The sequence below is a fragment of the Camelus ferus genome, chromosome 29, assembly GCF_009834535.1.
Source record: "Camelus ferus isolate YT-003-E chromosome 29, BCGSAC_Cfer_1.0, whole genome shotgun sequence".
Classification (NCBI taxonomy): domain Eukaryota; kingdom Metazoa; phylum Chordata; class Mammalia; order Artiodactyla; family Camelidae; genus Camelus; species Camelus ferus.
Window position 1 is genome coordinate 18257298 of NC_045724.1, and position 25828 is coordinate 18283125.

General features: G+C 40.6%; 1 protein-coding gene and 1 long non-coding RNA gene across 4 annotated transcripts in view; one reads left to right on the top strand and one right to left on the bottom strand.

The window, feature by feature from the left end:
• CPA6 (carboxypeptidase A6) overlaps window positions 1-25828 on the top strand; it is a 181359-nt gene that overhangs the window by 104096 nt on the left and 51435 nt on the right. The window contains exons 3-6 of the mRNA XM_032469855.1: window positions 13391-13515; window positions 20974-21086; window positions 23129-23232; window positions 25306-25410. Of these exons, the coding sequence (XP_032325746.1) occupies window positions 13391-13515; window positions 20974-21086; window positions 23129-23232; window positions 25306-25410 (447 nt within the window). The remainder of the gene's footprint in view (window positions 1-13390; window positions 13516-20973; window positions 21087-23128; window positions 23233-25305; window positions 25411-25828) is intronic.
• Window positions 1-25828, bottom strand: part of LOC116660420 — a 135968-nt gene that overhangs the window by 43251 nt on the left and 66889 nt on the right. For all 3 annotated transcript variants that reach the window (XR_004315922.1, XR_004315921.1, XR_004315920.1), the window contains exon 2: window positions 6703-6836. This is a non-coding gene — a long non-coding RNA (uncharacterized LOC116660420). The remainder of the gene's footprint in view (window positions 1-6702; window positions 6837-25828) is intronic.

The following is a 25828-nucleotide window of genomic DNA, read 5'->3' on the forward strand; positions in this document are numbered from 1 at the left end:
CCTTTGATTGGAGAATTAAGTCCACTTACATTTAGAGTAATTATTGATATATCAGGACTTACTAATGCCAACTGAATTATTTTTTCTGGCTATTTTGTTGTTCCCTTATTCCCTTCTTCTCTTGCTGCCTTTGTGTGTAAATTGATGATTTTTCCACAGTGGTATGTTTTTATTTCCTTCTCTATCTCTTGTGAATGTATCATAGTTTTTGTTTTATGGTTACTTGGAGGCTTTAAAACATGAGACGTATATATATATCACAGCCCATTTTACTCTGGTAACAATTCAACTTCAATCACATACAAAAATTACCCTTTTACTACCCACTTTATGTTTTTAATGTCACAATTTACATCTTTTTATATTACCCGTTAACAAATTATAGCTATAGCCTTTTTTAATACTTTTGTCCTTTACCATTTACACTGGAGTTAAGTAAACGCACCGCCGTATTACCGTATTGGAGCATTTTGAATACGACTGTAAGCTTATCTTTAACAGTGTTGTGTATATTTTCATAGTTTTCATGTTTCTAATTAGCATCCTTTCATTTCAGCTTGAACTCCTTTCAACCTTTCTTGTAAGGCAAGTGTACTGATGGTGAATTTCCTCAGCTTTTGTTTATTAGGGAAAGTATTTATTTGGCCTTCACTTGTGAAGGACAACTTTTCTGAGTATTCTTGGTTGACAGTTTCTTTCTTTCAGCACTTTGAATATATCCTCCCATTCTTTTCTGCTCTGCAAGTTCTATGACATTGATAGCTTAATGGGGTTTCCCTTTGATGAGAGAATTTCTTTTCCTCTTGCTGCTGTCTTTGATTTTAGTTTTCTTACAATGTGTTTTGGAGAAGATCTTTCTGGATTGAAATTTTGGGGTGATCTATTAGCTTCACAAACTTGAATGTCCAAATCTCTACTCAGATTTGGGACATTCTCAGCCATTATTCTTTAAATAAGATTTGTGCCCCCTTTTTTGAATAACTATTTTGAATTCTTTGTCAGGTAATTCCTGAATCTCCATCTCCTTGGGTCCAGTTACCAGAGGTTACTATATTCCTTTAGTGGAGTCATGATTCCCTAATTCTTTGAAACCCCTGCAGCCTTGCACAGGTGTCTGCACATTTGAGGCAGCAGTCACTTCTTCCAGATATTGTGGGCTGACTTCACTAAGGGAAGACATTCCCTTGCAATGCGCTGGGGCAGTATGCTGGGGCGTAATGCGACCCTGGGTCTAATGGTACAGGGCACCGAGTGTGAGGGCATGTAGTGGTCCCAGGTCCAGGGGTGCATGGTGGCTCTTTGGCTCAGATCACTGAGACCCAAAGCATCAACAACTGTGTGGTCCTTGGCAAACACTGGTGGGGGTTCCCAGTGGCTGCCAGGGCTGTAGGGGTCCTCAGCAGCACCTCCAGGTCCAACGCCTAGAGATCGGGACAGGCAACACTGGTGACCAGAGCAGGTGGTATGCACACACTCGGCTGCAGGCACCAGCTGCAGGTGCCTGTGTCGAGGCAGGGGCTGGATGCAGATATACTTGTAGTAACAGAGGCCAAGGCAGGCAGCAAGGGCTGGGGTTAACTATGGCCTTACTGACAACTGCAGGAGCCCTGGCTGTTGGTGTGCTCTCCCATCACTGCACAGTGTTCCCCTGGGTGCGCACACTGCAGTGAGGCTGGGGACAGAGTCAGGCCAGGCAGGTGTGCAGCTGGAGAAGCTAACTCCAGGTGGGTATCATGGTGCAGGCCAGTGACAGAAGACAGAGCCTGAGCTGGGCCCACCCCTCACTGGGCTGTCAGCATGCTCCCCTGTGGCTGTACAATCTCCCTCAAGGTGTGCATGCAGCACTGGAGGCTGGTAATGGGCATCAGTTCAGTAGCATAAAAATACCAGCTGGACTGGCAGCCCTGAGTACACGTGCAGTGGTGGGGGTCAGCACAGGGGTCAAAGCAGGTCAAAGGTGTGCATTTCCATGCCCACAGAGGCCTGAGCTGGCTGCTGGTACTGTTCCCAGGCTCTGCCAGGGTTGGAGGTGGGAGGTCGGCAGAGGGGGAGCCGGGAGGGACTCAGACAGATGGCATGAGCAACTATGAATGCCTGTGGGGCAAAAGCTGATGGAAGCTGCAGGAGGTGGGCGGCAGCTGCGCTGGCCTTTGGTTCCTCCTCCCAGGGATGAGATGATACAGGCAAAATGAAGCTGCCTTTCTTTTCTTCTCGTGCAGTTGTCCTCAGGTTTTTTTACTCCACTGTGTTGCTATAACTTATTAAGTAGACTCCAGAGCTGTTTTTATTCGTGGATGTCTGTCTAATTGTTGGCCTTTGTTGGAAGATGGAGGCTGGGGTCTCCTATGTCACCATTTCGGCAACATCACCTCTACCTACTATTCTATAACCCTTTTCACTTAATGTTATTTTTGTGAAGATATTTCAAAGCCAATCAATATACATTTACATTGATGTATGTGTATATTTACTTTGACCTTATATCCCTAAATGCTGCTAATCTTTGAATTCTCATCGTTCACCTGTGCTGGCTCTCTTGACTTCTCTGTAGACAGTGGTTTACGAATAATGTCAGTCTTATTTCTCCCTTTCTGATTCTTAGCCTTTTTTTCTCCTTTATTTTCTTGCTGGCAGTGACCCGCAGTATGAGAATCTGTGGAATTGCTATTACAGTACGTTTACTTTGTTTCTGACTTTAAAATGAATGCTTCTAACTCTACACTTGTGTACATATGTTTATAAAGATTTTTGGTAGATACTCTTTAATAGGCTAAGGAAATACACTTTTTCATTATTTCTACAGATTTTATAATAGAAGTAGAATTTTGAAAGTCATTTTTCTGAGTGAATTGTTATGATCATATGGTTTAATACATTACTATTAATAGGATGCAATACACTAATAGGTTTTTCTAATGTTAAACCATAACTGCATTCAGATATGATGTTAGAACCTTTCATATTTAGTTTGCTGGTATACATTTTTAGGCACCTGTGTTCATAAGTAAAATTGGCATATAACTATTTTCCTTGTCACTTTCTCATTGCTAATATTGATCATTTGACTCTTCATTCTTTTGTTCTTAAGTGGATTTCCTAATAATTTTTCTATTTTAAATATGTTTCAAAGATCATTTTTGGTTTTGTTGATTCTATAACTTTTGTTTTCAATTTCATCAATTTATCCTCTTTTTATTATGCCCTGTATTCTACTTTTTGTAGTTTCTACTGTTATCATTTTTCTTACTTCTTGATTTAGACATATGACTCATTAATTTCTCATCTTTATTCTTCTGCAACAGGAGCATTTAAGGTCATAAATTTCTCTCTTAGAAATGTCCTATTTAGTTTTGCTTTGGTTCTAATTTTACTACAGTGTCTTCTTTAACTCACAAGTTAAAGTCTGTTTTTTTAATTTCTAAATGTAGATATATTTTGTCATTGACTTCTAAATTTAATTACACCGTAATCAGAGAACATTTGTTTGACATGAATTCTCTGACATCTGTTAAAACTTATTTTGTAGCCTGGTATTGAGTTAATTTTCAAAAACATTCTGTGTGTGCTTGGGAAGGAAGTCTGATCTTTTGGTTACTGGGATATAATGGAGGATTTATAATTTACAGCCCTTATAATATTGTCCATTTTTGCCATGTACATATTTTGATGCTGTTGTATGGATGCATTCAGATTAACAGTATTTATATCTCCCTAATAAATTGAATATTTTATCAGTATATATAGACCCATATTAATATACATATGTATATAGATATAGACTTATATATATACATATAGTGATATATATAATCCTTAAAAAATGGTTTTGCCATAAATGCTTTGCTATTATAGCTATACCAGCTTTTTTTCTTTGGTATTTATACAGTATATCTTTTTTCATTTTTTTATTTTCAACATTTTTATTTAATGTCTCTTGTGACCAGAACTTGGGAGAATGCTTTTTATTATTCAATACACATGCTCTTTTTTTTTTAAATTTTTTACCAAAGTGTAGTTGATTTACAATGTTGGTTTCAGGTGTACAGCAAAGTGATTCAGTTATACATATACATATATTTTTTATTTTCAGATTCTTTTCCATTATATGTTATAAGAATTTAAATATAGTTCCCTGTGCTATACAGTAGGTCCTTGTTGTTTATTTTATATATGATACTGTGTGTCTGTTAATCCCCAACCCCTAATTTATCCCTCCCTGACCTTCCTGCTTTGGTAACCATAGTTTGTTTCCTATGTCCATGAGTCTGTTTTTGGTTTGTAATAGAATTAACCATATTTTTCAGATTCCACATATAACTGATATCATATGACATTTGTCTTTGACTTACTTCATTCAATATGACAATCTGTAGGTTCATCCCTATTGCTGCAAATGGCATTATTTCATTCTTTTTTATGGCTGAGTAATATTCCTGTGTGTGTGTGTGTATATCACATCTTCTTTATCTAAGTATCTGCTGATGGACATTTAGATTGTTTCCATGTCTTGACTATTGTAAATAGTCAATACACATGCTCTTTTAACTGAAGAATGTAATCCTTTTTATTTACTATATTGACATATTGGCATAGTCTTACTTTTTTTTTTGAAAACCTTTTTCTGATGCTTTTTTCTGTGCTTTTCTGCCTTTTAGACATCTTACTTCTCTTGAAGTCCCTTTACCTTTCCCATTAATAATGTAATTGTCTTAAATATTCCATCTGTGTGCATCCATAACCACATCAAAATATCATCTTCAGATATTCCAAGATTTCTTCATTTCCTTTCTTTTTTCAGGAATTACCTCTAGCCATTCTTTTAGATACTATGAAGATCTTGAGTTGAATAATCCTGCTGTGTGTTGAATATGTTGGCTTTTATTTATAGTGGGCACCTTGCTCATGAGTGGTTTTTTTTTGTTGGTTTTTTTTTTTTTTTTTTTTTTTTTTTGGTAAACCATGAAACTTTCAAAAAGGTTTCAGATGTAAGAATTCTGTGTGGCCTGGCTTGAGGGTGAATCTTTGTCTGGAGAGATTTTGCATTTATTACTACAAATTGCCTCCTTTGGGATAGAATGGTTTCTCCAGTCTCCTGTCTGGAGTGTATATCCCTGACTTCTCTGGGTAAAAGTAGCCAATTACTGTGTAGATTTTCACTTTACCTCCCTGTTTTCCATCCAACCATTGTACTTCATCGCTCTGCACCCTTTATCACTGCTTTAAAGTCCCTCTGTTTCAATTTCTCCAGAAAACATATTTCTCAGGGGATATGGGAAGGGCTGTTACCTAAGGGTGGGATTGGTGCATAGAAAATTTAGAGTCCTTCTTCAGATTCTTTTTTTTATTGAAGTATAGTCACTTTACAATGTTGGGTTAATTTTTGGTGCACAGCATGGTAATTCAAGTTTATATATATTTCTTTTCATATTCTTTTTCATTATAAGATATTACGAGGTCTTGAATATAGTTCCCTGTGCTCTGTAGGAGGGCTTTGCTGTTTATCTGTTTTATATAAAGTAGTGTGTATCTGCACATTTCCACAAGGTCTCCTTGTTTCCTTCTCACCACCTCTTCACTCCCACCTTCCATATTCCAGTTCTGGAGCCCATCCAGGGCTTCTGTGGAGCTCCTGAATTTGCTCTACTATGATACCCCACTCCTCATCCCTCGCTGCTTAGATTTGAACTCTCCCTTATCAGCTGAGTGATTTACCATTTCTCTAATCGCTTTTCATCTTTATATTTTATTGCTCAGGTCTGTAGCAAATTTCACCAAAGATAAAGTCAGCGTTTCTCATTCAAGTTCTCCTTGTTATTTTGGAAGTGACTGTGTGGGGAATGGGATAGCAATATCTTTATCCCACGTGTTGAAACAGGAAGTCTTGTCAATAGAGAAGAGCATTAGTTAAGCGAGGACCTGTTACGTGGAAATGGGTTAAAAGAATTCCTGTACTTTCCATTCTCTAAATAGATTACGAGCATGCCTTTGTATAGTACCGCCAAGTGAAAAATCCAGAGCTAAGCAAGGAGATACTTATTCAAAAGGATTTATTACAAATGCAGGAAAAACTATTGCAGCAGAGTGACCATGCCAAGCTGCCTAAGTCTCAAACGGCTGAAAGAAAAGGGCTTTTCATTTGTGAGGAGGCGTGAACAAGGCTAGAAAGAACCAGGTATGGGGAAGTGGGATGAAGAGTTGACCAGAGTAGGTCAGAGAGCATTTCACCATGAGGTCAGCAGGTGCTCAGGAGGGGCTGTTACAGAGGAGCTGGGTGCTGTCTCAGGCTGAGGGTGAGTAAAAGTTCAGAGGCCCACTGGAAAGAGACAAGCTGAATTAACTCTTAGTCAAGATATCAAGTATTTTGTCCAGGTTGGTCAGTGAGGACAAACAGTTCAGCTAATTATTTATAAGGCAAAGAATGGGAATCTGAGGGTCTCCGTCTGCTTGTAAGAGGTAAGCAAGGGGGAAATCCATGAGCCTTCTGGGGAGCACGGTTCCTTGCAGTAAGCCATTTCTAGAACACAAAGGGGCAGTAAGATGTTTTCCAGGATTGTAGGGCTCAGGTAAACTTCAACCCCTGACCCAGACCTCTTAAGGGCATCTCTTACTCCCACTTCCTTTCATCTTTGCCAGGCTGACTCCTCCTCATCCTTCTGTATTACATATAGTCAACACCTCTCCTGGGAAGGTGTCCCAACTTACCTCCCAAATGTACTTGAACAGTCTTAGTGTGTCTTCTCTTCGTAGACTAAGTGGGTGATGTCCACTAGTTCTTGAGGGTGAGGTATGTCTTCGTCATCACTGTATCCCCAGCACCCAGCTCAATGGCTGAGACCCTGTAGGTGTTTGGTAAACAGTGAACAGATGTGGGGTGGTTACCTTAGCTGTCATGTTTGGAAATCAACCCATTCCCTCCGACAAGTGAGAGATGGAACAATCTCCAGATCCTCTGGATGATTCAGAGGATGACAACCCCATGTGAACAACCAGACCTCCTTGGAGGATTCTTCACTGGCCTTTAAAACAGCTTGCAGTTAATGTAGAAGAAAATAAGGTACTGGTTTCCATTTCATCTTCTTAGCTGATTTGGAAAAATGCTTTCCAAATGGGTTGTAAATGGGTTGACAATAACTTCTTAAAGATTGAATATTATTTTGTATGTTATTTACAGGACAGACCTAAGTCAATATAACTGATGACTGGCAGGTGATACGAGGGCTGAGTTTTGAGAGGGTCTTTTTTCTGATTCTGAGGGTGAAAAAACTATTAGTGACTCAGAGATTTTCCTAAGGAAATGCAAACTTTTATACTCAGAAAAGCACACTGAGTCTGGCAGATTATAGTGTTTAAGGGACACTTGGAAATCACATAGGTTCAACCTCTTTATTTGTAATTAAGAAAATTAAGGCTCTGAAATGTGATATATCAAAGTTTAGATAAATAAAAGAAATGGCTTCTTCCTGATTCTTTTAAGTTGGGAATTTTTTTCACTAGGCCAAAGATGAGTTCTGTTTGATTTCTGTGGTTAATACATAGTAGAATTCTTACACCGGCACTTGAAAAAGGAAATGCATAACAAACTCTGAAGTGATTTTCATCAACTATTAATGAAAAGAATCAAAATTTATTTAATCTAAATGCACTATCATACTCTTGTTTAGGACCTCAAATGGAATACTTCTGAATGTAGTAATCAAATATCATGAAGAAGTCATCAATGTTAAAAGCACAAATCACCAAAACAGGGTGGAAGGAAATCTGTTACTTGATGAGGTGCAGCCCAGGGACTCTTGTCTTCAAAGGTCCTTATTAAGGGATAGCCAGGTGATGCACCAGGTGATCTCTGATAATTTCTACCCATTCTACAAAGCCAGGCTAAAAATGCTAACTCAATTCTTGGGTAAAGAATTATTTTAAGCTAGCAAAATATAGTGAAGTATTATTTCCCTCATCTAATGAGTTTTCTAAAGTTCTTGGAGCCTCGAGTGTAGAAGTTAAGAACATTTCCTTAGTATCCTAAGTCTTAAAATATTCACTTAGAGGGCAGGAATTAAGCTGGTATCGACTCTTTCACGTGAGAAAGGTGGTGGTGTGTGGTTTCTCCGGGGTGGACCGTCACATGTCTGTATCTTTCGTTACATAATCCCAACCTTCTTGGTCTCCAAATCACCTCCAAGCCACCCTGGCCTAATCACGTGAGAATTCCCACCCCTCAGCCAGCAATACTGTTAGTTATCACATGGCCTGAAGTAGAACAGTGTTCATCCTGAAAACATTGGTGTTCTGTTGAACATGAACCATTTCACAGAACACCAGTATCAGACAAGACCAACCTGTGTCCTTCGTGAAATAAGATAAAAAGACCTCTAAGATCATTTCTAAACACAGATGGGGAAAAAAATACTATCCAAACAGAACAAAAACAAATACATCCTTTTTTAGCTGACTTAAGTGACTATGGCTTTTTTTTTCTCAATTACAGCTTTAGCCTCACTTTGTTTCTCCCACCTCCTATATAAAAGTCAAGATATCCAATGATAGAATTGCCCTTCTTCTGATAGCTTTCAATCCAGAGAAAAATCCCAGTTTAAACCCTCCACAAAATCACCTAACACAAGTCCAAATCTCGTAATTTGTAACACCCTTTTACTGAGATCACTCCTTGTTGCAACAAGACAATACAAACCAATTTTTTTAAACTTTTTTTTATTGAGTTATAGTCATTTTATAATGTTATGTCAAATTTCAGTGCAGAGCACAATTTTTCAGTTATATATGAACATACATGCAATCATTGTCATATTCTCTTTCATTGTGAGCCACAAGATCCTGTATATATTTCCCTGTGCTACACAGTACAATCTTGTTTACCTATTCTACATTTTGAAATCCCAGTCTGTCCCTTCCCACCCCCGTCCCCCAGGCAACCACAAGTTTGTATTCTATGTCTATGAGTCTGTTTCTGTTATGTATTTATGGGTTTTTTTCCGCATATGAGTGATCTCATCTGGTATTTTTCTTTCTCTTTCTGGCTTACTTCACTTAGAATGACATTCTCCAGGAACATCCATGTTGCTGCAAATGGCATTATGTTGTCGGTTTTTATGGCTGAATAGTATTCCATTGTATAAATATACCACCTCTTCTTTATCCAGTCATCTGTTGATGGACATTTAGGCTGTTTCCATGTCTTGGCTATTGTAAATAGTGCTGCTATGAACATTGGGGTGCAGGTGTCATTTTGAAGTAGGGTTCCTTCTGGATATATGCCCAGGAGCATGATTCCTGGGTCATATGGTAAGTCTATTCCTAGTCTTTTGAGGAATCTCCATAGTGTTTTCCACAGTGGCTGCATGAAACTGCATTCCTACCAGCAGTGTAGGAGGGTTCCCCTTTCTCCACAGCCTCTCCAGCATTTATCATTTGTGGATTTTTGAATAATGGCCATTCTGACTGATGTGAGGAGATACCTCATTGTAGTTTTGATTTGCATTTCTCTGATAGTTAGTGATATTGAGCATTTTTTCATGTGCCTATTGATCATTTGTATGTCTTCCTTGGAGAATTGCTTGTTTAGGTCTTCTGCCCATTTTTGGATTGGGTTGTTTTTTTCTTTTTAAGTTGTATGAAGCTGCTTATATATTTTGGGGATCAAGCCTTTGTCAGTTTCATTTGCAAAAATTTTCTCCCATTCCGTAGGTTGTCTTTTTGTTTTACTTATGGTTTCCTTTGCTGTGCAGAAGCTTGTAAGTTTCATTAGGTCCCAGTTTATTCTTGCTTTTATTTCTATTGCTTGGGTAGACTGCCCTAGGAGAGCATTTTTGAGATGTATGTCAGATAATGTTTTGCCTGTATTTTCTTCTAGGAGGTTTATTGTATCTTGTCTTATGTTTAAGTCTTTGATCCATTTTGAGTTGATTTTTGTGTATGGTATAAGGGAGTGTTATAGCTTCATTGATTTACATGCTGCTGTCCAGTTTTCCCAACACCATTTGCTGAAGAGACTGTCTTTATTCCATTGTATATTCTTGCCTCCTTTGTCGAAAATTAGTTGACCAAAAAAGTTTGCGGGTTCATTTCTGGGCTCTCTATTCTGTTCCATTGGTCCATATGTCTGTTTTTGTTCCAATACCATGCTGTCTTGATTACTGTAGCTATGTAGTATTGTCTGAAGTCTGGGAGAGTTATAATTTTTTTTTTTTTTGATTACTCATATGTTCTGAGAGTCTGACAGATGGGCTTCAACAATTCTTTCAAATCAGTGCATATACCAGTTAATAGTTCAGGTAATTGTTAACGAATTTTTTCTTTTCCAACATGTGTGTTTTGGTCTGATAAATGAGACTTAATTATGACAATCATCATTCAGCCCGAAAGAGGATTAGAGGGAAAACTTGGGCACCAAAGCAAAGCTCTACTAGGCCTTTCCACCTGTACCTAATGCTGTAGGAATAATGCTTTTCTGATGACTAGCACTTAGGCTAGCAGTATGAATTTGTTATATTCAAATTTACAAGCAATGCTTCATTTGGATTAACTTAATTTCATTCCACTATTGGGCTGCCATTAATTTTTATGATATTTTCAAACCCTAATTAGTTGTTAATATATTTTCATCTTTAATGGTGAAACAACAGGAGACTTGGTTGCCTAAATTTCTGGAGACTTTTGTTGAATTTTTGGGGGGTTGTACTTTGGGGAAGTGGTAATTTGCAAAATGCTTCTGGGCTTGGAGAGAATGGGGACTGAGTAAAGTTAGCTCCATAATATTAACAACTTACCAAATGCCTTTCGTTTATAGAAGACCATATTCTCTGGCCAAGTTCCCCTTCCAGCAGCTCACCAATATTTTAAATGTTAACAAGTCATCAGAGGTAGACAAAGGACAAATAATACTATTTCAAAAAAAAAAAAAAAGAAGCATTTCTTTAACCGAGTAGCAGAAGTAGCCACTGTCACCAGAAAAGGATGCAGTACCTAAGAAGCAGCATCGTCTGAGATTACACTTGAATATAATAAAAATTCAAAATTAAGGGCTTGTGAGTAGAGAAGCAGGATGAGTGGACAATATTTAAGTAGACTACCTTAAATTATGGACACTGAAGTTAGGCATATCCTGTGTCACCATTTTGTAGCTGTGCATCCTTGAGAAAGTGGCTTTGCCTCTATGAATCCATCTTCTTGTTCATGAAATGTATCTGTAATGAACTCCTATCTCAAAGTATTATTGAAAAGATCAAAAATACCTAAAAAATGGGTGGCACTTTACAAATCTCGCGTGAGTATTACTGTCCCCTATATCTTAACACAGGCGTCTGCCTGCCACCCAGGCGGAACTGTCCATGTTACTTAGCCAAGCACCCTTTCCCTAAAACATTACTGAAGAAAGCTGATAATTGATCTTAGTTTACTTTCCTAATATCAAGCCAAAATACAGTTTCTGATTTTTGCACATTCTTTTCCGTTGGTTTCTTTTAGACCAGCTGCTTTCTGATGACGTTTGCTAGGAAGCCCCCCTCCAGGTCGGGGCGTAGGGTTTGCTTCTTCCATGGAATTTTCCTATGGGGAAGCTACTCTCTTCTGTGGGATGAGGCTTCTTATTTTAGCATATGCCCCAGAAAACGGCACTGACAGAGTCCTCTCCAGAGTGGTTATTCATACATTTCAGGTTCCTGTGGCTCTCTACCCTCTAAATACAGCTCTATTTCCTCATCTCCACAGGCATTATTAGGAGATGCACCTTAATATCAAAATCTGTCTCTGTAATGGGTTTAGAGGCAAAGATGATTGTATGTTAGATTTTCCTAACCCTTTAAGGAAAAGTGAAAGATACAAACATGCTTTATCTCACAAAGGCAAAAAAGCAGCCATTCTTCGCTGAAGAATGGCACAAGAAAAAATAAAACTGTGCTGCCATGTAAGGGATTAAGAAAGTGTCTAATGATCTTGTTCAATGTGGATATGAGTTAAATTGGGACATCGTCGACTCTCCTCTTTGGGAAACTTCAAAGATGTGGTTTAGATGCATCTATTGGGAACAGTTTGGTTCAGTCCTAGATGTGTCCTTGCCCAGGGGCTGACAGATGGATCAGGTGCCCTCTCAGCACCCCTCCCAGCCCCACACTTCTGTTGTTCTGTGCTTGTTGGACTAGCACGTTAGCTGAGTCAGAGTTGCCCTTGCAAGTTAGTGGAGGAGTCAGCTGCTTGAAAGAAAACAGGTAAACTCTTTGTCCCCAAAATAAATGCCTCTCTACCCTATTCCAGATGAAACTGAACCACTAGAGGTGTATTCCCTTGAACCACGAAGTATTTTTGGTCTTCCAGAGTTCTCTAACAGAATGCAGGCACTAACACCTAAGATGAAGTAACTGAACCTTATCAGATAACGTCTTAGCAGAGATCAAGATCCTCTAAGAGCCCAAGACTGGAAATGCAGGAGGACACAGACATAACTGTAAAGACAAACTCTGCCTAACTGAAAATGGAGCCTGTGGCTTGTACAGAAGATGGGGCTCTGCTCCATCCCAGTTGGCTTCAGTCATTCTTTCAATGAATGCAGAGCTCCTACCAGGTGTGGAGCACGGAACAAGGCACTGGGGACACTACCGTAGGCCAAGACGATACAAATCCTGCTTTCCTGCAAAACTCTGAACACACGGTGAACACGTAGGGAAATACTCAGTGGGGTCTAAATTCATGCAGCAAGTAATGACTGAGTTGCTAATATGCTCAAGGCATCATTCTAGGCACTTGGAATGAGGTGGTAACCAAATGGATAAATCCTTTGTCCTCATGGAGCTTACATTCTGGTAAGAGGAAGTTACATGATGCAAGAAGCACAAGGTGCTCTGACAACTACGACAGGGAGACCTACCCTAGCTGACAAGTCCCCCTGAGAAAGGCATGTTTCTACTGACACGTGAAGGCCGGGTAGGAACTGGTCAATATGGCAGGTGTCGTGGGGGGAGGAGGCACCTGGAGGTGTTCCATTTAAAGTTACTAAACGTTGTCAAGCTACCACAGTTTGCTTGTGCAGTAGGAGGAAGGGTCATTTAGATCTTTCTCTTTCTTCTTATTCAAATAGTTTGTGCAATAAATAATTTGAAACAATATCAAAGTCACACTTAAAACTATTTTATCTCATTTTTATCTTGTGACTTTATTGGTCTTTATTGTAAATTATCATCAGATTCTATATAGATGTGATATAACTTGGACACTAAATTCAAAATCAACAAAGAGTTTTGCCCCAATGATGAAAGCATTGAGTCTAACTCTAAAATGTGTTTGGTATTGCTGTGTGCAAACAAGACAACGTGTTTGACATTGTGACATGGATCTTTCCCCACCTACACTGAATATGAATTATAGGCTGGTTCCTGCACTACAGGTGGACCTGTGGCAGCCCGGCAGTATCTTCTATGTATCCGAGGGAACAGTCACTGATGTCCGTATTCCCCACAATGGTTCCCAAGCCTTGCTAGCCTTCCTACAGGAAACCAACATCCAATACAAGTAAGCATTCCTTTTCATTGCTTAATTCATTTGTCGCAAATGGAACTGAAAGATAACTGTATTCGGGTTATTTCTTAAATGCCAACAACAGTGTTTCAGGTACTATTTTCACATTGGAGAAACCAACATGAATATAATACAGTTATATTCACCTTTCATGGGCTTATTATTAGTGTAATGAGGGGAAGGGGGAGCAACCACACTTCCCTGTCATTTCACCATCACCACTAAGCACTCAGTGTAAACACAGAAGGATTTTACTGTATGAGGAAAGGAGTAGCTTATCAATGCTAGAAGTGAATGGAGGGGGCAGGGGCAGAAAAAAGCTAGACTCGGCAGGAGCTGCGTCACCTAGGCAAAGGATGAGAGCTGGGACCTTGGAGGAGGGGACAATGCAAGCAAAGGTAAGAAGCAGTATGTGTGCAGGGAGCTGGTGTAGTGCAGTGCTGTGGCGTACAAAGTGCAAGTCAGAGAGTAGAAAGAAAAGGCACTGAAGAGACCGGGGAGGTCGGGTTGTGGGAAGCCTGCTGCTCAGATGTCATCTTGGGGGTGAGGCTGCACAACTGGAGGATGTAAGCAAGGGGACCCCAGGTAACTGGGCTGGAGGGGCAACAGGAGACTGCAGTAGTAACCCAGATAAGAGATAGTGAGGCCCCGAGTCAGGACCAGAGTAGGGGGATCAAGAGAATTCAAAAATATACTTCAGAGGCAAAACCACGTGGACTCTGCACTTGTTTGGACATAGAGGGGCAGAGGAAGAAGTCAAGGATGACTCCAAGTCTTCCATTTTTGGTGACCAAGGAGACAGATTTGGCTATTTTGAGGGTTTTTTTTTTTTTAAGGAATAGTTAAGTAGTAAGAATGGAACAAGTGAGAGATGGGGGAGAGTCACAGGAGTCAAAGAGGAAACAGAAAACCTTTGAGAGAAGGGCTGTTAACGGTGCCAAGCGCTGCAGTGATGTCCTGCAAGCAAAGGAGTGACCAGTTTCCTTTGGATCTGGTGATGAGATTGCACTGGTAACGCTAATGGCGGGGTTGGATTGTTAGGAGTAGAAGACAGAAGTGAGCAGGAGATGAGAACACAGACCAGCAGAGCAGACTACTCTTAGAAGTTACAGTCAGAGGAGAGGCAGAAAGCAAGGAGAGACGCTGCATCAGTAACTGCTTGAGATTTGGAATATGTTTGGTTCGGGGGCAATTTCAGCATGTCACCTGAGAGGAAGGACCAGCAGGGAAGGAGACATTGATGATGCAGGAAAGAATGCATCAATGGAGAAGTGGGTTTGAACAGTAGGAAGGATAATTTATCCATATAACCAAAGAGGTAAATGCAGGTCTAGGTAAGATGGTGGATAAGAGAGTCAACAAGTTTAAAGAGATTGTAACTGACAGCCAAATCTTCTGGATGAAGTGAGAAGCAAAATGATCTACTCAGAGTGAAGAAATAGGAGTTGAAGAGCATTGCCATGGGAAAAACTGGGGTAAGAACCAATAAAAGTGGCTGTGGCAGAGAAGAGAGGTCGTAGCACTGACGCGGAGCTGAGGTTGTTGGGCAGGATGACAAAAGATCAGGGTGGCAAGGAAGCTGAGGTTCCCAGTGAGATATGAGCTCAACTTTCCATCCATGGGGTCTAATCTGGATAGGAAGGGAGGAGAGTCTAGGAAGAATGATGGGACATAACAGAAGAATCAAGGGAGATACTGAGATCTTTATTTTGAAAACAGGTATGGTGTGACTAAGGGCAACAAACTGGAAGGAAAGAAGTTTTGACAAAGTGTAGGCTGTTGGATGCTTAGAGTTCCAAGGTAGGACATTTATGACTGGTGACAAGATAGGGGTAGCAATGAAGGAGATGGCTGAAGTGGAGTGGAGATCATTGAGGCTGATGCGGTCAAGAATGAGTGGGCGTCGTCACCAGAAAATCACCACAGCAGTCTTGAATCTCCTTGGCTGATGGAAGGATTTGAGGTGGAGGGAGAGAACGTGCTCCTAGGACAGGAAATTCAGGGAGTAGCCAGGAGTTAGAAGTAAACAGCCAGGAATGACATGATGCTGAAGGGTGGATGAACTCTTCCTGGAAGTTAGAAGATTAATGAGGAAGCACAAATGGGGGTCCTGGAGAATGCAGACCTCCTTCCCTTCTGGCGCCATAGTAGGAGAAGTGGGAAAAGAGAAAGACACAAAAGAACCTGTGTCCTTGAGAAAGTCCAATTTCTGTTGGGGCAAGACTATGAGAAGAGAGTTCTCTGAAGAGACTAGAGGATGTAGGAATTTTGTTTACGATGAAAGAGGGATTCTAGCAGGCACAAGGGGAAAGGAAATGGTCAAGAGGTGGAGAGTCAGTGCAGAATCTCGGGGGAGAAATGCAGCATAGTGAATTAATGAGACAGGAAGGAGTGACTTACTTTTGGTTTGGAACCCTAGGATTTCAGGGTGGAGAAGCATAATTGTAAATGACTAACCTCAGTGACTCCAACTTTTTAGCAAGTGGTTGTACTGCCAAAACTGGCACAAAGACCCCTGATGATGTCCAGCAGGGCCTGGGAAGGGTTCGTGGCTCTGTGAGACTAAGGTGAGAGCCCTAATCTCTGTGCAAGATGGGCTGAGGGGTGCAGAGGGGCAGTGACATCCTCCCTGGTCCACACAAATACCTCCCTGCCAGTTATTAAAGTACAGATAGGCTTTTTGCAAACAGATATTTTATCTGTGCTTCTAGAACAGGGTAGAGCCACAGCTGTGCATAAAACTATTGTTCATATTGAACACTTTTAGGCTCCGCTGTAGCTTTGATTCTCTGAATGCCTGGCAGGAAAGAGTTTATATCTGTAGGGGCTCAGTAACAACTCACATGCTTCGTTAATTATTATTTGGAAGAAAAGAATATACCAGTTATTTTAACAGGTCCCTGTTTCTGCCATTCAATATGGGTCATGTGGAACTGACACAGAATGAAATATCACACTTCATGTCACAGAGAAGAGAATATAAAAAATGAGTGTTTTGAACCAGTTGTCTCCTCATGGAGAGCAATCATTAAGGATTATTCATTTTGTTGATCCCAAGATAATAATACGTAAGAGTCAATTAAATTCCATGGGGCAGTAGGTAGAGATCATTTTAATTGACTTTTATGACTGTATCCTGGGGTATTTTCAAAAGATTATCATTTACTCTGTACAACTGTATATACTGTGAAGCTATAGTCATCTTTCTAGCAGAGATAATGTGACCCCATGGGTCTGGCCCCTACATGATCAACCCCTCTTAACGACATGACAGATGAGGTGACTCATTTTGCTATAAAAAATAATTCAATCATTTTGTAAATTAAATACCTGCAAAAACTGGTAATGGAATTTCAAATGCTGAGCCTCCTCTCCACCCTGAAAACTTTGGGAGGTGGTTTCGTACTAATTGATGACATCACTTGGAAAGTTCTTAACAGATCTGGTCACTTTTAAGAGTGCATACAATTGGAGTAGAAAGAATAGTCAGCCATAAAGAACTAAGAAACAACGAGAGTTACAAAAGCCACGGGGGGGCTCCACTTCCTGGGCTTCTATCAATCTGCTCGGTTCCCGTCAACTAACTTGACAAGACAAATGGGGCCAGACCTGCCACATCACAATTATTTTAATTTCCAGGTGGGTGTCTAAGGGCCTGTGTCAAGGTACAGTCTAAGCTACTGAACAGAGGCCCTGTGTTAGTTTGCTAGGGCCGCCGTAACAGGACCCCAGACTGGCTGGCTTGAAAGACAGGAATGTACTGTCTCATGATTCTGGAGGCTGGAAGTCAGAGGCAGGGCTGGTTCCTCCTGAGAGCTGTGAGGGAGGGACAGGCCCCAGGCCTCTGTCCTGGCTTTGTACGTGGCCGTCTCCTCCCTTTTTCTCTTCCTATCAGCTTCCCTCTACATGTATCTGTCTTTGGGTCCTAATTCTCCCCCAACCTTTTTTTAAACTATGGTAAAATATACATAAAATTGACCATTTTAACCATACAATTCAGTGTCATTAAGCACATTCAGCACCTATCCATTTCCAGAACTTTAGCATCTTCCCAAACTGAACTAATTCCCCCAATCCTTTTTTTTTTTTTTTCTTTATAAGGACCCCAGGCAGATTAGGGCCCACTGCAGTCACCTCAACATAACTAATTACATGTACAACAACCCTATTTCCAAACAAGGTCACACTCTGAGGTACTAGAGTTACCTTCAGATTTGGGTTAGGACCTTAAATGTGGATTTAGGGGTAGGGAATGCAATTCAACCCATAACAGACCCCAAAACACAATGATTTAAGTGAAGCCAACTGTCTAGAGGTCAGGGAGCTGTTGCTGCCACCCCTGTCATGACCATAACTGCCTCTCATGCCACGACGCTGGTGACCGGCCCCTGGAGCTCTGAGTCCTGTCCCCCAGCCGCCTCTGAACAGTCCCGTCTCTGCGGCCCCGACACGGCCCCAGCCACAGCACCGCAGCAAGAGGCGGCCTCTGCCCGGCTCCTGACTTCCCACCTGGCCAGAGTTCATGAATTTGTACCCAGAACCACAGCTGCAAGAGAGCTGAGGAAAAGTCCTTTTCAGCTTCCCAGCCCTTTCAGCACAGGAAGCCCAGAGAGGGAGGAGGGATGAGTGCTGAGAGGCAGGTGACCACGTCTAGCACAGACACTCAGGAGAGGAAGGAGGAAGCAGGGACCAGCCATATTCTCATACTGTCTTCCGTTTTTATTTAATACAGACACTGAGAAGACGGAGAGTGGTTTCTAGATTGATTAGCCTAAATTACTGGTTTCCGGATGGTTAGCCTAAATTTGATCCTGACAATATATTAAAATCACCTGGTGAGCTTTTAGCACCGCCTGCTACCTGTGCACAGAGATTTTTGTCTAAGTCGGGCTCAGTGTGGCACATTTTGTAAAGCTCGTGGGTGATTTTAAAGCAGCCTATCTTGAGAATCACTAGCCTAAATGAATGGATAAATACTAGGCATTCCAAGACTAGGGCACTTGGAAACTTTAAAATGAGACTGAGAAGCCCTGAGAGTTTACTCATCAAAGAAGCTACCCACCCAACTAGAGGGATTCCACAACTTCAAAACGAAAAACTTCAACATTTTCTTACTTTGGTGAAAATACTAGCAAACTTGACTAGAAAGTATTAAGATAAATCTTCTGTAGAAGCAATTATCCAGTAGAATTAGAAAGACAATTCTCTGAATGGGCATTTCATTATGTGATTAGTAATACATTCAGTCATTTATCAATTGGTAATGATAAAGAATCTAATCAGTTAAGAAGCAGAGTTTTTCATACTGAAAATCCTAGGAAACTATTAGTTTTCTAAGGGGTACAGTTGGTGGTTCTACCAAGAACTGCATCAGCACCTGAACTTCAGAACTTTCTGGTGATGAATATGAGGAACTGGTCTTACCTTGAGTGGAAACAAGCTATCTGCATTTGTTTATAATTTAGAAGATCTGTCCACTTTGGAAATAATGCAATATTCTACAGCTCAATTTTGTAAACATTCCAAAAAGGTTATTATACCTTTGAAAACTTTTTTCTGTGTGATTATATATCTTTTTAAACTGGAAATTCAGAAGGAGATTTATTCTGTAGATTTCTGGCTTTGGCACATCTATTCACTTTCCCCCCACCCCCACCCCTTAATTTCCTGAAATAGGGAAAAGTAGCCAAGAGAAATGGATAGACAGTACTGGTAAGGGAAACATCTCTCTGAAGATTGCCTGCAGGAACTAGAAATTCCTGACAATATACAACCATCTCAGCCCTCATCAAACTTGCATTTTTCTTGACCATCCCAGATTCTCTCACAATACAGGAAGATTCAGCATTGACATAGAGGTTCATTTGGTTCTTAACACCCACCCTGGCAATAGTCTTTAGTCCAGGCAAACCTGCTTTCATCTGTAACTCCTTTCCTTGAAGGAAGAAAGAAAGCACTGAGACAGATTATGTTCAGACTGACAATCTAACCTCCACTGGCATTTTGAGCCACTGCAAGCAACTACCAAGCAAGTCCGCCAAGTTTGTACCAGTCCATCTTATCTTGATATTTAATATGTTTCTAGTTTTAATGTCAAAAATTGAAATAGAACAGTGAGCTGATGATAAATTCCTGATTAAGTGCTTTGTCCACAGTGGGTACTCGGTAAATAACAAATGAGTAAATCAAAAAGAATGTCCTACACCCAACATGACCCTAAGTAATCTACCTCCTTCATGGACCAAAAAGCATTTTTTCAAGTAATTCAGGATAATTTTTTTTATTAAGTGGCTTATATAGGTCAACTTTGAAAGTCCTTTAAAGATGCCATTACATGTGCTTTTAATAGCATTTAAACCACCAAGTAACAGGTTCTTTTGGAAGATGAAATATGAAAGCAAAGTGTTTTAGCTACCTGCCAGGACCAGGAAAATCACTCAGAGGTTCTTTGACATCTTTAAGTATTCTAGATGATCTGAATGTCTTGTTACTTCATGGCACTCCAGTTAGAGGAGATGGGTGAGCACTGGGGAGGCAAGCCTATCTCATCAAGAACACCAATGACTCTAGCTGGAGCTGGTTCCACACATTTCCATGACCTTGGAATCCCTCAGCCTGGCCTCAGCCTTCAATTTCCAAATGCATTCACTTTGATTATCTGAGCTTGTCTTCTTCTAGCTTCCTTGATTGGACTGGTAGGCAGTGAAATTAGCTTTTTCCCCACTCTGGTTATTTCTTCCATTTCCTCCTGAGGATTGTAACTTCTTTCCTTCCCCTTTTCTCTGAGTATTTGGGTCAGGTGTGCTGGGTGATGACACGAGAGAAGTCTTTCAATGACCAGAGGGATAGGAACAGATAGAAGCAGCAGATAACGAGGGGGTGGGGGGGACTTGTCATGCTCCATTTTTCATGATGTCACACTGGACTTGAGTCTAGAGCCTGGAATTTGGGTTCACAGTCCAAGTTCCAATTCTGGCTCTGGACTCACTAGGAGAGTGATATTGGCAAGTTCTTAACCCTTTTGAGGCTTGGGCTCCCCATTTGTAAAATGGAGCTAGCAATAAAATCTACCTCATTACGGTTAAGTAAGATCATGTATGTAGAACACACAGCACAGAGCCTACCACCTGCAGGTGCTCAGTAAATTCAAGCATAGCCACCCCATCATTTGGTTCTCCTAGCTGCTCAAGCAACAGTGTTATTATCAGCATCATTATTACTTGGGAACATCTGCCGATAATTTTACATTTTATATTCATTACACCATTTATTTAAGTTTTTATTTCCTGAAAATGTTTATTTTCCCACAACTGGGTATTTTTAGAAATGTCAGTCTCCACTGTTCTTTTGTCTTCACTGTCCTTTCCATAGATGCATGATATTCTTTTGATAGTGAACAATTTTTATACTATCTCCATTTAATGTTCATCATGTCTATCATTTCAAATCCAGGATCCTCATAGAAGATCTTCAGAAAGCACTGGAAGAGGGAAGCAGTTTGCCCACCCAGAGAAGTCGGAGATCCCTCTCTGGATATAATTATGAAGTTTATCACTCCTTAAGAAGAAGTAGGTAATCCGAGGAGCTTTTGTTGCCTTTTTATAAGTGCGTTTTTACCACTTAGGTTTCAGGACGGGGAGAGAAGCATAAAGACAGAGGCAGGGACTACATGAAAAATACTGGCATTGCCCACACACCTCACTTCTCTTCCACTAAGCCTTTTACGGAGATATAAGAGGTAGCAAAATAATTTTAACTTCACCTGCTTTATCCAACCCACCCTACAAAGGACGGGGAAGTGCAACAGAAGAGTGCAGTAAAGTGGCTATACAGTCAGCCCTCGGTATCCACACGGCGTTGGGTCCAGGACCCTCTGTGGATGCAAAAACCCGCAGATGCTCAGGTCCCTAGTGTGCAGTGGCTGTAGTACAGTCCGCCCTCCGGACCCGCGGGTTCTGCACCCACCGATACAGAGGGCCAGCTGCAATTACCAACACCTTCATGAAAAATCCGTGGAAGGTGGAGTGAGCCAGAGTTGGAGGGCAGTGAACTTTGTTGTGTGCCCCACACCCTCTACAAAGCTGAGATCTCCCCAAAACCAAGCTTCATTTGTGGCACCGCAGGGTCTTTGAGCTCGCAGATATTTATTCCACCAGGAAAACTCAGCGACCCCATCCCCACTCCCACTCCTGTACGCCTGGGTAAAAACCAGTTATTCTTCCTATGCAGCCTGAGCAAGAGGATGGCTGCTTCTGCTCTCCCAGACTGGGTCAGAACTCCCTGTCTCCAACCCCCAGAGTATTACTTGCTCTCATAGGGCATGGATGTGATGCCGATCATGGTTTTTAATTAAGGAATTGTATGATTATTTGAGCAACACCTTTCACTCCTGAAAAGCTGCCAGTGCCACGGGGGCAGGCCACAGCTGTCTCCTTCACCACTCTACCCCAGGGCAAGCAAAGAGAGGACTTCCAAATAGATAGTTGTTGAGAGGATGAATGAATGAATGCGTACATACATTTTTTCTTTATTCCCCTGAACTGAGCAAAGGAATGCCAGTCATGGAATTACTGAGATCCTGTGACATTCTTAAGAGAATCTTTGGTTCTCTTGATAACAACTTTTCTTTCAAAATTATTGGCACATAGTTTACATTTTTTAACTTACTTTTTAGAAGCTTGAAATTAGAAGCAATGGAAAAGCTTTAGATAACTTGACACTTCAAAGTGCTATTAACACGCACTAGGAAAAAGTCAAAATGTAAAAGTATATTAAAACAGATACGTATATACACATACATAAACACACATGTGCATATACACAAACATGTGTGCATCCTGCTCATTAGACTACATAAAAATAGAAAGAAAAGAAAATATGGGTACCTTCCAAAATCTGTTTTTTCAGGATAGGCTTTTTTCACATCAGGGAAACAGTGGGACACTTCTGTGTGACTTCCTTACTCCTTTATTGGGCTTTTAAGTCAGAAATGTCATCCATCTAAGTGCCTTATTTCTCCATCTCAAATATACCTTTTCCTGAAGACAGATAAATGTGTGTGAATGGATCAATGCAAATATATCGCTATTACTGGGGGAATTATTCAGAGCTTGCCCTCCGATGTGTGGCTGCACAGAATTACCATGAAGTGTGAAAAGATAATGCCTTTTTCTCAGCATCTTCTACTTGGTGGCAAATTATAATATGCAAGACTTCTAATAAGCACTTTCAAAGAGTTGGGGTGGTTTTTCTGAAGCTGACTTCTTTTCCCCTTAAATACTTGGAGGAAAATGGAAATAAATTTTGATTTTCAAAAAGAACCCAGAACACATTAATTTTCTTAAGATTCTGCCATCAAGATATTAATGACAATTTATAAAAGGGAGCAATATAAAGGCATTAAGCTACTATTTATAAAAACATAAAAATAAAATGTGGTTTTAAGTATCCTGAATAAAATTAAAACTACAAAATTGGGTTTTCGTTCAATTTTATACTTCATGCATGCTTTTTGAATTCTGAGACCTACCGTTGTCTTTGTGTTACGTTTTGTTTACTAAAAGCTCCATAATTGTGAGTCTGATATGGTTTTTATTTATTTGCTTTTAGATTCAACATTGGATGCATCATCTGAATAAAACTCATTCAGGCCTCATTCACATGTTCTCTATTGGGAACTCATATGAGGGAAGATCTCTCTTTGTTTTAAAGGTAAAAAGAAATTACTAACTAAATATTTACTAAACATTCATCTTTTTCAGGTTCGATTTACGGGGGAAGAAATGAACTGGTCTTTCATAGTGTCTCCTAGTTAACATCGTCTGGTAATTTCAGAAAAAAATTTCCTTGAGTTTCTGAGGCATATTTAGTATTTGTCATTGAGTGTTCCCGTTAGTACTGTTTCTAACATATTCAGAGTGACTGATGCACTGAAAAAATAATGATCTCCAGAATTATTTGTGAGTTGGTGCTGCTTAGGATGAACCAAGGCAAAACTACATAAATGTATAAGAAGGTATATGTTACTCCCAGCCCTTGAGCCCACGTTCTCTGCAGCTCTCCATCCCTTCTCGGCCAAACATCTAAAAAGATGTCTCTATATCCGTCTCAACTTCATTTCCCGTTCAGACCTTGACGCACTGGCCTTTGCCCACAGCTCTCTAAAACATCTACGATGGCCCCTAGGCGGCGCTCCTCTCGGCTCTGACCATCCCCTGGGGTCTCAGTCACTGGCTCCTCTCACCTTGTCCTTTCCTCGCGTCCTGGTAAACCCGGGATTCTCTCTCCATCTGTGCTCACTCTTCCAACCCTCTCCAGATGGGCACATCCACCCCATGGTTTCAGCAGTCATTCCTATTCAGTGGAGTCGGCTGTCTAGAGCTGTAGATTCATGCCTCGTTGCCTCCTTGACATCTCATCTCGATACCCACGGAAGCCCTCCGACTCTGAATGGCGCCTCGAGTCAGGAAACCTGAGCATCATCCTCAATTCCTCTCCTTTATTTTATCCACTTCCTTTCAATCCATTATGAAGAACTGACAACTTTTCCTTCTATCTTTCGGATTTTTCACCACCTCTGCTCTTGTCCTGCTGCTGTTGCCCTCGCTTATTTCTGCATCTCTTCTCCGTGGACTATTGCAATAATGGCCTCAGCACTCAACCTCCTCAAGTCCCCATCCTCTAACCTCTCATCCATGTCTACACTGCGTCAGTATGTGTCAACGAGCACTCTCCCCCCGCCCTCCTCCATCCCCTCTCTCACGCAAGCACATGCCTCTCCCTGGGGACACAGGATGAAGCCTTACCTCTTTTATGTAGAATCCAGGAATTTCCTGTGTCCTCTGCTTCTGTGTCCAGCTGCACCCACCTTTCTTTCCTCATACCCCAGAAGCAGCTCCTCAAGTGTAGTGTGCTCAGACTCCCTGCCAAGCTTGAGCTGCCTCCTTCCACGTGTCTGCCAGGCAAGCTTAAAGTCTTGCTCAACTACTCAAGTGCTCCTCTTAGAAGACTTATCTTGTTCCCCAGGAAAATTAGACGTAGCACCCCCATGTTCCCAAAATAACTTATGCATATTACATTATAATGACGAATTGCCTGTGTGTCTGCCCACCTCATTAGCATATAAACTCCTTGTCCTCACATCTCTGAATCTCCAGGGCTGAGCACTGTGTCTGACATTAAAAAGGATTTCCTGAAGTGTTAGTTGAGTGAATTAGTGAATGAATGAAAACTAGATTTACTATATAGTAAATACAATTTCAACTGATTACTGGGTTAGAAATCACATTATAAGTGATAGTGATATAATAGGATTATAAAGAAAAACCCATCGCTTGGTTCTACAAATCAAGTAGTTTTGTGTTTCCATTTTGTATTGTAATAAAAATTTGATTTGTCCACCTATAAGACATAGCTGTTTCTTTGATATCGCTTGGGAATGTTTCTGATTCCTTGCATGGGGTGGAGAGGGGAGAGAAAGGGAAGAAACTTAGCTTCTTAACCATCATGTATTACATTAAAATGGAGAAGCAAACCTATTTTAGGAATTGCCTTTTCCTTGTGTGTGTTCCACTTCTCTGATTTGTAATTAAGGTAATAAATTTATTGTTTCTGCATAAACAAGCCTGGACTTCTGAAATCGATAGGAAATCTCTGTCTTTTTTAATGGGTTACCTAATGAACCAAATGCTAGTGAAGTAGTATGCTGAAAACATTTAATTATGCTGGTCAGTGAATCCAGAAATAAAAGGCTGCATTGGTGACTATGAATACTCTTGTTTTCAGCTGGGCAGAAGATCACGAGCTTACAAAAGAGCTGTCTGGATAGACTGCGGTATTCATGCAAGAGAATGGATTGGTCCTGCCTTTTGTCAGTGGTTTGTAAAAGAAGTAAGTTAAACCCCTTACACAGTGTTCATTTCAGCTAGCCTGTGCTTCCCATGTGTTTTTATTCTGCTCAAGGAACAAAACTGGGAATGTGAAGCTGGCGACACCTAATTAAATGATAACACCACCATGATTCTGTGGGTTGCTTTCATGTTTATGAAGACCTCTCAAAGCCCTGGCCCAGTTTATCTTTACTCTACCCTGAGAGGTTGGCATTACCAACCCTCATTAAGGAGAAAGAACCTGAGATTCAGAGCATTTATGAATTTCTGACAAATTATGAACCAGCCATGTAGCTGATATGTGGCAAAGGACTAAAAATCCAACTGATGGTGTTCCAGAATAGTTCTTCATATAATAGTCAGGTTGGAAAATTCTACATCACTTGTCTTCCCCATCAAAGTGATCCCATGTATGCTAT